The sequence below is a fragment of the Amblyomma maculatum genome, chromosome 3, assembly GCF_055883805.1.
Source record: "Amblyomma maculatum isolate TAMU_Amacu chromosome 3, ASM5588380v1, whole genome shotgun sequence".
Lineage (NCBI taxonomy): Eukaryota > Metazoa > Arthropoda > Arachnida > Ixodida > Ixodidae > Amblyomma > Amblyomma maculatum.
This window is the reverse complement of record NC_139346.1, coordinates 181,758,524-181,772,103: the sequence shown is the minus strand read 5'-3', so window position 1 is coordinate 181,772,103 and position 13,580 is coordinate 181,758,524. Positions and strand designations below refer to the sequence as shown.

The window sequence follows — 13,580 nt, the reverse complement described above, 5'->3', positions numbered from 1 at the left end:
AGTGAGATCGTGTGAGAAAATTTGAGGTTATTGCCTCATATAATGTTTTCAGTAGGGCTGTTGAGAAACTACAAAAAAAAAAAAAAAAAAGATTTGAATGGTTCGCGGCCATATACGAATGAGACTCGGCCGCTTTCAAGTGTGAGAAACAGAATTGCTGTGAAAATTGCGAAGATCTCGTGGCTGAATGAGCGCCAGAGGCCGTGTTTTGAATTCGCTTCAGCATACCTTACGTGACGAAACGCGGGCATTCTCGTTTTGCTTAGAAAGGTGTGAAAAGAATTAAGCGTATAACCCCGATCGCATACAGGAACAATGGATCAGGCGCCAAGGCACCTGCACTTATCACAGCGTCAAAGCTACACTGCACTGCGCGATAATAAGTATGATGGTACTGCAGGTTTGAAGTAGGACGGGTGTAAGAGTTGTATTCGCACTCTGCACACTTGTTTACCCGTGCTTTCAGGACTGACCACCGTCATGCATGGTTGCGCTTTTTCTGTGAAAAATGAGGAACTTGTTCAGGGGCTTGTAACTGTGGAAGAACTCCCAAGTGAAATAAAATGTGCCACAGTATAAATTGCAACAGAGAACAGTTGCGGGGTTCAGGGCTTGAACTTCTTGAGCCGCAGAGATTGTCCAGGACAAAGCGCGAGTGAATGTTCGGTGAGGACGCGCCATGCGTTAGAAAAGACTTATATCTTGCTTCAATTGGAATATTGATAATGGAGTGATAGGAATGTTTATATGTCTCTGGTCTAGCAAGCGCCCATCATATTAACCCATACTCCAGTTCGATTATTTCATCATGCATGCGCCCACCCCTCTGCTTATTTTTTTTGTTGCAAAAGCAACACTACGCTAGTTCTTCGGCTCTTCGCGTGGGCCGTAACGCCGCGGCTTCGCCTCAGTGGATCCTAGTCGTTTTGGAGAGCGCCGAGTTGACAAAGGAGAGGCAAAGTTGACGGAACGGAACAAAGAAGAGCCAACACGCTCAAGAGACAGCAGAAAAACGCGCCGCACGATTCGAGAAGCGTCGGAACGAAGATGCGGCTAGAAGAAGTCGTGTGACGTCCCGGAGTGACTCTTTGCGGAAGCCACCGCCGGTTCAGGTTCCAGAGAAAAATCTAAACGACAGCGTTGGAATGAGACGATGCGTAGACGATGTGCCTGAGGAAACGGAGAAAGAACGTGCAAGAAGACTCGAGAAACGGCGGCTCGCCGATGTAGCTAAACTAGCTCGCTTGTATTCTGATTTTGCGACAACCGAACCACAAGCGAATCCTAAGCGTAGCCATGCAGCAGTTGCTTTCGACACTGAATTAGGTCTAACCGGAGCTAAACCACTGCCAATTTTGTTTCTCGCGATTATTAATAAAATATGGGATCGCCGCTGGTCCGGCATCTGTGCATTTAATTGTCATTTGGTTCAGTCTTGACGTCAAGCACGACGAAATAAACCGGAGGTCGGAAAGCCAGCGAGCAGTCAGACACGGTGGCCAGACATATGGCGGCACTAGCGACCCTATACTTAGGCCACGCCCACTCCTGCCCATTCAGAAGAAACATGCGCAGCCAATTCGGCGCTGAAATTGGTCGTTATAAAATGCGACACCTGTGCAGTTTTTATATCCGAATGGGTGCGCTGAGGCTGCCATTAATTCGGTTCCATGGTCCCAAGGCCCTGGTTTTACCCTGACTTGTTCTCTTTGCACAGTACCCTATAATATAGTGGTTTTTTTTATCGTCACCGAGTTAAGCGCAGGCATTCTCTACATGTCTCGCTTTTTGTTGTCAGTGCCTATTGATGCATACTGCTGGTCCGGCGCAGGATGGATGACTCATCGCCGGTGTACCTGGACCAGCTGGACCAGCACCGGCGTCTGTCGGCGCTGGTGAGCTCTCAGTTGGAGGCCACCGCCAACAGGATCGCCCAGCTGCGCAGGGAGGCGCTGGCCAACAGGACCAGGGGAGGAGGAGGAGGAGTGGGCACCGTAGACGACTACATCCAAGACCTGGCTGTACGAGCCGACGTTGCACCCACGTCTTAGACACTCGCATGCACACGCACTTCGCAAACACTTTAGGCACCTAACAACAGGAGCCAGTTTGACGTGCAATGTCTCATCTGGGGCCAACAGCTAGATGTCAAACCAACAAACTTTGGAACCAAATTGGAAACGGAATGGTGTCGGAAGCCCGGGTCAGATACGAGGTGAAAGCACTGCGGATGATCGCAACATGGTACACACGCACAGGTACACTCTGAAGCATGTCCACCACTACCACAGAAATATAGTAGCGAAAGTGTCGTCCATGGACGGGTGTCACGAGAAACATCGAGTTCGGATTTCCGTGCCGACATCGGCTAGGCTGACTCGTAAAATAAAGGTTTATCGTTACCGGCAGTCAGCGAAGGATTTTGGAGGACAACTGGAGTCACTCCCTATGAAAAAAAAAAATAATGATAATGATTCATGAAGTTCCTTTTATCACATTTTATCTTCTTGATCTTTGGCTAACAATGTCAAGGAAGCAGCGGAACGACGTCAGAAAAATACCTGACTGACCAGAATAAGAACGGTTATCGGGCAGGGCAGAGATATTCTGAACGATATGACGATAGGCTAGCAAAAACTGAAAATGAAAACAATGAACGCCGGTACTGTTTTAACCAGCTTAAGACAAATATGACACGAGCAAATATTTTTCTATTTAAGACAGAAGCCACCGCCCCCCCCCCCCCCCCACACACTAACACACACGCACACACACCCAGGTCATGTGCACACACTAAAATGTATTTTTACTTAGAGTTTCACATGAGAAAGCATGAATAGGTAGTGTGCAGTTGAGACGCGAAGTTCTCGGTTTGGCTCTCGGTGACTTTGTATCGTGTGGTTTGCGTGCCACTCACATCATCAGAAGCTGCGCTACGCCAAAAAGAGCTCATTTAATCGATAATGAACTCTTTGCGGATCGCATGTGCGCAAAAAAAAAAAAAAAAAAAAAAAAAAACTCTTCTAGCATGCAGCTTTGGTAGAACGGTATCGTATTATAAACTGCCAGTGTGTGTAGCACGCGAAGTATTTTCTACTGTGAAGTCGACAGCTACTACACTCTTGATCTGGTTCCACATACGTGTAAAAAAAAGTTCCAATTGTAAGTGGAACTTCCACTTATATAAGTGAAAGTTCCACTTATAACTAATTTTTTTTAAACGCGTATGTGGAACCCGATTAAGAATGTAGCGCAGCCGTCATAACGTGAGCCAATCCATGTTCCTATCACGAGTTATCATTCTAGCACTATATTATTTGTGTGATAACCAAGATACACGCCTTATATTGTTCGTGTAAGGGTATCGCCAATATATCGATTCGTTATTTTCAGTCATTCGATTGCGATTTTAACAGCAGTACATTTGCAGCTGTGCAGACATCGAAAATCCGCATTTATTTCACGAAAAACTAGTTATTTAAGCATAAATGTAATAAAAGATATGTGGTCTCAGAAGCGGCCACACCACGGTAGAATGTAAAGAAATTCACGCGGGATATGTTAACCTAAACTATTTTTTGTGAAGATTCTACTACCCTCACTCACATAATGCATGGTGCAATAAACCCGAATTATAACTCCGTGGTGATACCTGTATAGCGTGATGACCATCAGAGTAAGGACTTTTTTAATGTTGTATTAGAATAGATGAACTGTTGTTGCTTGAATATCCATACCGATGATATTTAAAATCCCTATCGTCTACAACATTGATTTTGTTGCTGTTGAAATAAACGCATGAATTCGAAAATTTTACGTAGGCAGGCTGCCTTGTGTACCTTTTTCTTGCTGCAACTGCTGATTTCCAGTGCCGCAAAAAAAAAAAAATGTGTCAGTGATTATCAGGCTGCCAGGGTCAGGCTGCCATAAGGCAAAAAGCGCTCTGCAGAGCTGCGGAAGTGTCAACTTGTACATTATCTTTTCAAGATTCTGAGTATCGCAGTTCATCTCCTTTTATGAAAGTATGCATAACTTACCCACTTGAATGGTATGGTACCCAACTCACCGTCCAAGATCCCATTTATGACGCTTCAAATTCGCAGTTTAAAAATGAAGTCAAAGCTGCCTCCGGCTGTGCTGCTGGTACTACGTAATACCGAGATGGCACTAAATGTTCTGTGCTGAGCTCAAAGACTCGGTTACTTTTAACGGTACTTCACCATTTCACATATGACGAGTTTTATCGTTGACCACGATTCCGAAGTGAATTTTTTTACTTCCACCCTGGCTTGAGTATGAACGCGTTGAATCCCTAACGCTACAACTCGTGCATCTTCCGCACAGTGACCCTGGTTATTAATGCAAGCACAGCTTTTGTGCTCGCCCATAACGCGGTTTGCTGATCTCCTACGTAAAAGAAACATTGTACCGCTTCGCCTCATATAAAGAAGGACGGTTTCAGAATGACCGATTCCTTCTACCTAATAGATACAGAGCATTGAGACCACAGTACCAGCATCGTAATTTTTGAAAGCCTTTTTTAAATATGTGAAACCATGTCCGCAGCAGAGCATTGTTTCATTGCAGAGGAAACCATGGTCACATTCTTGTGCCGCGGCACTGTACTCCATATGGCTCATGTACCCTCATTCCAAGTGCACCCAAAAGAGGCAACAATTTCAGAAAATCAGAATTTTGAAAATGTCTTTAAAATTGAGCCTTAAGCATGTTCATTATGTACCGCTTTGACGTAACGCTATTGCCGCTGCTTTCTTCGCAGCAGCTGTCAAGAGGACTTGAAAGCGCCTCTTCAGATGGGTCTATAACTACTTCTTATCACTCTCCCTCTCCCCCATTTCTTTCTCGCGTCTTCATGCGGCGCCATGCAGGAGAAGGAGGCCGTCGTTCATCAGCTTCTGCTGGAGCAACAGCAAATGGACGAGCTCCTCTCGGAACAGTAAGACACACCGTGGCTCGCCAGAAATCAGCACACAGGCACCGCTTCGCACGTCAACCCACGTGCTCACCACAATTTTGTTTCCACAGCTGCATATCGCACACTCGAAGCAACGAAATCACGGTTCTTCAGTTCCGCTTTTTTCCTACCCTTATTTAGCTCCCCACCGACACTGTACACGCCTCTTCCATCACCGTAGTACCTGCTCATAAATAGCACCCTTATTTTTTTTTTATACACTGGTTAGATCTCTCCGTGGCCTCGTTCTCACGTTTCCGTTGCGTTTGTTAGCTAAGCTATTTTCGTCGACAGCAGTAAACACCTTCGGACCGAGGACATTGTTCTCCTGGCATCCGGTCGGTTCAATTGTAACAGTATGTACACCATTAGACCGTGCTAATGATAATGATATTATTGGCTAGTCCCTTGTATCGGGTGGACACCTGGTTGGTGTTCCAGCCGGAATAAAAAATATCTTGCCAGAAAGAAGGTATCTAAAAAAATGCGTCACCTACCGGCAGAGACAGCTACCAATATACATCTTAGCGCCGATGAGAAAGCCTAGAAAAAGATGAAGCCCGCGTAATATGTGGAAGGTTGATATTAAATAACCATTATCAGCCTTCCCTTTTTACCTTCTGTATGTTCCTGCCCAGTTACAATACAGGCAGATTTGCAGCTCTTGCGCATTCCCTCAAGACCTTCGTTGGTGTCTTGCCATACAGCCACTTCTTGTAGAATTGTTGCCGATGCCGTCAGTACTGATGACTGCATGTAAACCGTGAATGACGTAGTAAGGTACTGAATCAAATATTTAGGAACCACACAACGCAAGCCATAGCACGCTTAAAGTATTCTCTTGACAGCTTTGTCTGCGCGAGGGAGTTTTCGTTGTTGTTGTTTTTTTTTTTTTCGTTTTTTACATCCTGCCTCCTTTTGCTCACTTCATTTTGAGCTACACTGGCCGTGCGAGCACACAGGAAACACTACTGAACGCCAAATGTATCCATATAAATATCTAATGTTGGAACTCTGTGCAATCGTTAGCGATATTGCTTGCTTACCGCCTTCTAGCAGGCCAGTATCCTACAGCTAATATCAAGAATATACTTTCAGCAATGAATCAGTATTAGTTTCGGTATTGATCTGGCAACGCATTATATAGATACTGTGCGACAAAAGCTCGTTGCAGCTATCCATGAGTCGGACAATTTTTTTGACGTAGCTTTGCACCTGTGGTTGTTCCGTAGTACGAGCTCTTTTATGGAGGGACAGGGATAGCGGGCATGCTTGCTGTTTCCACGTAGGATACCTTCAAACGTTCTCTTGTTAGTGCCTTTGACTCCGAGATAATTGCAAAAATTTTAAAGAGAGCATTCCGCAGATATATTTTTCAAACTTTGGTGCTTCCACGGTAAAAAACTGTAAACCGCATACATCCGCCATCAAAATCTATGTCAGCCCTCCTCGGGCATTCCACTTGTATTGCATAGGGGCTTTTCGCCCTCGCCGGCTCACTGCACCGAAAATACCAAGGCAAGTACAAACATTTTTATGAAATGAAGCTTTCCCTTCCTTTTGTTCATTGCAATACATGTGCAAGCACCACCTCAATACAAAACTTCCGCGCGTTACATTCTGGCAATCTCTCATGTAAGGATCGCAATATTTACCCTAATTGTGACATTTAAAGAAAGCAGAAAGCAAACACAAATCCATGCATCGGTTCTTGTAACGTTGTGGAGCGAGAAGATGTTCCTGTCGGAATTCCCCAACTGCATACAGATGATGCTTTCATGGGGTCGAAATGCGGTAACGTCATTGCGCTGAGCTTGTGGCATACTGTAAAAAGTTGAAAGTGTTTGCAATTAATCCTGATCCGTTCATCACTGCGCGCCTTACAAGCACCTCAGCTCTAAGATACGAAATTTAGATAAATTCTCTCAGCTATATTGAACACCTCCTCCAGCATCCAGACACTTGTGTCTAATGCTCCTTCATGATGTTACTGAATGGACCAGCCCCCTAGTCTACATCTTCTCTAACACGTAATGCAGCGAACAAGAAGGCGACACTGTGCAACAACTTAGCGGCAGGAACTAGGGCTTCAACCTCAGTTGTGGAGAGTTATCGAATTAGTCACTGAACATCTGCTTGCGAAGCTCACTGCGTTGCAAGCAGTGCGCCTTTTACTGCTTGCAACGTGAATTGACGTTCTTTCATCATTACGGAACTTTACAAGTATTATGAGGAACAGTCTAAACAGGTCTTTATCTTTAATAAGCCCTAGTAAAATGAGCGCCTAAAAACAACCATTCACGCCAGCACCTTCTTGAGAGACGCAGTCTAGCTTGAAGCACGTTGAACCTCGCAAAAGTGAACTGTGTAAGATTCCTGCAGCATATAAGTTGCATAACTGTTTTTGTGCTTCATTGTACCGCTGGATCGTTGTACTGGAGCGCTGCATTGAACTCAAAAAGTAACGGAGTGCTGGTTAAAGAACGTTGTCAAAATAGATCCAAAGTAGGTTTCTAGGAACAACCTCATTTTTAAAGATAGAAAGGGGAGCGGGAAGGGCTACTGCTAGAGGTAAACATGCTGCAGAGAAAAGCTATATTGACATAATTTTTTATAATGAAGATAGGTAGAGGACATCACAAAATATCTGAAGCTTAACCCTTTCGGGATTCGGCTTGCTACGGATGACTGCACTGTGCTCGATGCAAACCGGTTTCCATTACTTTATTTAGATAAGCCCCGTTTTAACGGCTCGCTCGTATCACGTATTTGTACTTCTGGGTATGTTTTCATGAATCTTACTTTCATGGTAATATTTTACTGCATCCTTCACCTTTGAAACAGCACTGCACTGTCTTGTTCACTATTAGAAATGGGCAAGCAATGCGTGACTACAGCTTATTCGATGTCTCGCTAACTGGGACACGGAAAAGGCGAACTCGAAGGCAGCGATTTCTTCAATAGGAAAGAAGGCGTAGAAAACTCAAGAGTAATGCGAAATGCCAGAACTATGGACACAGAAGTTATAGTAGCGACCAGGATGACAGTTGAGTCGGGGTTATGAAATCTCAACCAAATCACATAGACTTCACTGCCATTATTGTAGAGCAAATTAGTTAGCAGCAATCAGCTTTCTGTTAGTACTTTAAGTTTGTTTTGCAAGTGCGATTTCTCGCAATTTTTATCTTACGGTTGCGACACAGAGGACAAGAATTTACTGTAGAAAATTGGCTACGGTGGTTGAGTTCAGCACTCTCGGGGAATCAAGTTCCAGCCACGACGGCTGAATTTCTGCAAAGGCGAAATGCAAAAATGCCCGTGCAATGTGCACTTTCAACGCACGTGAATAAAATCAAGTGGTCGACATTAATCCGAGGCCCTTCATTAAGGCGGCTTTCATGTCATATCCGCATTAAAACATCGAAAATTTTAGGATGAACACGTGAATCAAATCACCTAAATGACCGAACTTTTTTCAAGCAGTGTGGCCTTAAACCTTCGTTCAGCTGCTATCCTTCTTACCCTTCTGCATGACCCTGCTGCCCTAGTTATAGTTTGAGTCATAATTAAAAACTCCAAGCAGTTAAAAGACAGTGCTGAAAATTCCACATCTCGGATGGCACCACAAATCAATGAAGGGAGGGACTACTCAGTGTGGGAAGCTTGCGGATTCTTTTTGCCTGTTTAGTGACAAGATCTTGACTGACGGCCGAAGGACAAGCCTAAAGTCCAAGGAAGGCGACGTGACGCCAACCTTGCAGACCGAGGTGAGTTTTCACAGAAAGCGGCGCCTTGTAGTAGATCGAAAAGTCTCAGTAACAAGCTCACTTTAGACACCAAGCCGCGCATTTATGGATTGCTTCCCGCTTGTTGTACTTTGTAGCGGAGACAATGCCTCCTCTATTTTTAATATAGGAGGCACTGGTACAGATAACAGTGGTGCTCTTTTTGCAGACGCACGAATAGAAGTTTGCAAGAAGCACTACATTTGGAAAATATTTATTCGCGTGACACAAATATACACTACGCTTGTAGATTAGCATCCAAACAACCACAACAACAACAAAAAATAATAAAGCTTCGCTGATATCGCATGAATGGTTGCAAGTGTGTGTGCGCGCTGTTTTGTTTTGGGTGCTCATAATGGAGCTGAAATTTGTGTGACGCATTCTTCGTCGGGGAGACAGAAACCAAAATTTAGTAGACGTTCATTGTGTCTTTCCAAACTCTGCGTCAGCCCCGTTCGATTCATAGCCTAGGTTTCGTGCCTGGGCACAAGACAATAAAATCCTCGAATAAGCTAAATAGCTAAATGGAGACGCCTGGTGTATCAATTGAATTGGATTAGAATACATTTATTGTCAGTATTGAGCCCTGTGCGGGCACTATACTAGATGGCTTTGAGTCCGTGGCTCTCGGTGACCTTGTGAGCCCACTCAGTGGCCCGGACTTGCATCAACGGGTCTCGACTACTGCGAATGCTCAGCGGCTTGGCCTTCCCAGACATGTATGACACTAACAGGCAATATAGGGAGAACAAGGCAGAGTGGGCATGAATAGGGTCAGATTCACCTTCAGTGTTGGGCGGGCATCTCATCAGTTTAAGCTTAGCCAGATTACAACTCTCTAACGCAGTTTATTTCCTGCTTCAATGCTGAAGGAAATGGGCCTTGATTAATCGCTTGGTATATGCATTCTTCCCTCATTTTTGAATATGCAAGTGACAATCAAATCATCAAAATTTTATTGCCTGGTCTAAAAAAATAATAGCCTTTAAATCGCGTTTGTCTGTTCATGATGACGCCGCGTTTGATACGTCTAAAGCCTGTAACAAGACTTCTACGAAGCACAGATGGGGGAGTGTAAACTTCCTATCAGTGCCCAGTAAAGGACCGTTACACGAGAGGCGTCAATTATCAGACGGCACCAGGTGGCACGAAAGCACAGCTTTCAGCACGTTGCTGTTCCATGGGAGCATTAGCACTGACCTTCGCAACAACTTTTAAGAAACGTACGCGCCTTCTTGAGGACGTTAATTACGTCTCTCTTTGAAAAAATTACCATTCGGAAAAATTGCAAGGGGTGGTTTTCTTACCAGGAACCAGGTGCCCCAGAGTGTAACAGCGAGAAATCCCTGGTATTATGACGCCGCATCACAGCCTCGGTTCTCTCTGTCATGTATTTTCTCTATTTTTACTGGCAGCTAGCAGGGGTCTCCTCCGTAATTAAGATATAGGTGGAGGGGGCGGGATGCGGGAGGGACACGGATGGTAGAGGACATAGAGCAGAAGCAGTAGTAAGTTTTATATTTTTATTTTCGTCCATGTGTATCACGTGTGACTAGCAAAGTTAATGACTCCGAAACTCTTAAGATTGCGAACAACTGTACGCAAGGAAAAAGGTCGTATTTACGAACAGAAACAACAAAAGAACAAGGAATATAGAAAATGTTTCGAAAACAATGCGTACTTTCAGGTTTCTAGCAATAAACCGTATAAAAGGTCTAACTTGGTAAGGCTCGTACACATGCAACACTTTATGCGACGTACGCTGGCAATCCCAACGCTCTCCGATTGTTTTGGAAGTGCAGCCATATTGAGAAATGAGAGAATTTAATTTCTAGTGGGCACTTGACGTATCTAAGTATCCAACGATGCTATAATTTATGCGAGACACCGCGAAACCCTTACGGCTGCAAGCGCGCTGTTATATGCCGCCTCCAGCCAACATGCCGCAGACTTCCGTTGGGTACCACAACGCGGCGCCACCGTCATGCGTCCCTTCTTAATGCTTGACGTCACTTCGAAGCCATGGAGGTCGTTGTCGTACTCGCCGTACTTCGTTTCTTCCACTACATGTCAGCTACGGACGATGTTTCCCTTCGCGTATATATGCCAGTGTCCGGCGCTATTAAACAAATTCCCCATAGTGTGTAAAACGATATGCGTTACAAATTAAGATGGTGCCTTCAGGAAAACCTGAGGGAATATGTACAGCCCCCACAAGAGATGTGTGAGGAAATCACTGAGTTTTCAGATTGCTTCTGTTTCACTACGAGATGGACTGTATTATAAGTGCGCAACAAAAACGTGACAAAGAGGAGAAGTGGACAACGGCGGCGCAGAACTGACAACTGATTTAATGGAAGCACGGAAGAGCATATATATATACACATACTTGGTGTACGCACATGCGCATAGTCAATTTACAAAAAAAAAACATTTGAAAAAAAAAAATTGAAAAATTAGTAATAACAGCATATGTAAAAAGCTCTTATCACACACACCTGGTGAAACCTGTCGACGCACTATCGATTGTGCAGCATGGTCATCTCTCTTTCTGTCAATGCGACGGACGTTTTACTAACACAAACATTTTGCTTCCGGTTAATATGGAAAGCCTCGGCGATTTCTCGAGTAGTCTGGTCTTTATGAAGAAATAGTACATTAGGTACACACTCACACGCGTTACAATGTATTGCTAAGTTTGTTTCATTCTTTGTTAAGGACTGTGCATGCTCCATCAGCCTAATGTTGATGCAACGGCCTGTCTGCCCAATATACGTACGGCCACAAGACAATTGTATTTGATGCACTACACCCATCCTACAACTAATGAAACTCTTGGCGTGATTGACCTAGCATCTGTTCTTACTTGTCCTGCCGTTGTCCACTCCTCCTCTTTGTCACATTTTTGTTGCGCACTTATATTACAGTCCATCATGGTTCGCCAACTCGCCCAATCAGCCATTATTTCACTACGAGATTAGGTTCTTTTTTTTTTTCTGCAAAACCTCTCTTAAATGTAAAAAAAATATATATAAATAAAGAAAAAAGAGATGCACCGCGGTTCTTTGATACGCTTAGCAATACTTTGTCTCGCGGGTCGTGGTAGGAGTGATCCCTGACACGTGGCGCGCGCCACAGGCCCGTGAAAGGCTCGTCACGGACCAGAAGAAACCTGAGCATCTGATTATTGCTCCACGTCTGATATTCGCCTTTTGAGTGGTGTCACTCTTTCAAAAAGGCGTTCCTCGCTCGTCTGCACACGAAGGCATAGAGAGGGCCTCATTTGCATCCGCTAACTAGCGCATCGGCCTCCACGCATCCGCTGTTCTTAGCATAGGCCGCGAGACCGGGCGTCTGTCCGGCCGACGTCTGGGCTGTGCTAATTGTCGCTGCGTTCCAGATGGCCTGACCCGAATAAGGCGCAGCGACCATTGTTTTCGCCCGGCTGTCGTATAGCCGTCATTGTTTACTTCCACTCTAAGGTAAAAAAAGCCAAGCGTGCAGCTGACGAGACGACTTCCTGTACGCACTTCCTCTCTCGAAGCTCACACTCGTGTCATTAGCCCCATATTGTGGAATGTGCCCGATCATCTGACGTCTGCGGGGAAGAACTATAGGAAGGTTGAACCCTACTTCGATGGCCGATATAATTTGCCGTCCACGTGTTGCAACCTTTTGCATCGTGAATGCATCATGGAAGTCTATGCTGAAAGGTACTTACAGCCGGACAACGTGTCACCGGCTGGAAAGAATCTGGAGTCAGTACGCACCAGCACGAAGGAATTGTCCGCCTTCACGAGTCGAAACAGCAGCGGCCTCATTCATCAAACCTAATCGGAAAGGTCAATTAAATGACTCAGACTGTACAAACACAAATTTTCTAGCGGAGCACGCCATAGGGCCACGTAGAAATTTTGATTCTCACTAACGTACAAAACATGAAGGCTCGGCCCTACGCCATGCGATTCTAGGACATGTGCCGGTCACTGATGTCTTCGATTAGATGCTCCACAACAAGGAAGCGTGAAATTAACAGCAAGGAAAGCATCACGATGCACGTACAATAACACACTCGTCGCCGGTCGAGGTGATGATGATGATGATGACGCTCTCAAAAGACATTTAACGTCCGCATGTTCCTTACTCTGAGATGTTTTTTTTTTCTTTTTTTCTTTCTTCGAAATGGCAGCTGTTTGAGTGCTCGCACTCGGCCGTACTTGCTCTCGTCTGACTCCTCACTGATCGCTCCGTGCTTTGTGTTGTCCCAGGAAGAGAAGCTGTGCCTGGTGGGCGCCCGCTGCCTCCACGAGAACCACCCTGAGCTGATAGCGCGCCAGGCCAGGCTGCTGCAGCGCCTGCAGGTGGACAGGATCGGAGGTGAGCTGTCTCCGGGTGAGAAAAGCGCGCACGCGCGAACAGGGGATGCCGCCGTTTGCTTGCATACCACGCTGCGAAAGAAAGAGGGGCGATTTCGATAGGAAGCAAACGGGGGACGTTCATGGGATCGGACTTATGCTTGATTCTTTGCAGGTCTCTCTATACACGCACATCAGTCAGCCATGTTACAAATTCTCACACGAGCTAAAAGCATTGTCCTTTTTTTTACCTAACTGCAAGGAGTGTTTCAAAAAATGTAAATGGACTGCAAGGTTATCCGTAACCGAAATGTAATAGACGCGGTGACCCTGGCGTTATTAAGGGCAAACAAGCAAAATACTAATTTATTGTAACGCGAAGTTCAAACTGTTTCATTCTGCTCCGATTACACAAGAGAGGGCGAGGAGAGAGGAGCATTTCAGCTTTGCCTTTAGGGTACG

The 13,580-nt window shown here is 45.2% G+C and overlaps 1 protein-coding gene across 2 annotated transcripts in view; it reads left to right on the top strand.

Moving 5' to 3' along the window:
- The window catches only part of LOC146197110 (uncharacterized), a 51,783-nt gene that overhangs the window by 26,606 nt on the left and 11,597 nt on the right, over window positions 1-13,580 (top strand). Inside the window, exons 6-9 of one of the 2 annotated variants that reach the window (XM_084598853.1) lie at window positions 1,832-2,021; window positions 4,890-4,957; window positions 8,664-8,742; window positions 13,032-13,140. In XM_084598853.1, coding sequence (XP_084454979.1) covers window positions 1,832-2,021; window positions 4,890-4,957; window positions 8,664-8,742; window positions 13,032-13,140 — 446 coding nt within the window. Of the gene's footprint in view, window positions 1-1,831; window positions 3,817-4,889; window positions 4,958-8,663; window positions 8,743-13,031; window positions 13,141-13,580 lie in introns of those variants that run through there. The other variant, XM_084598852.1, reaches the window with a different exon arrangement.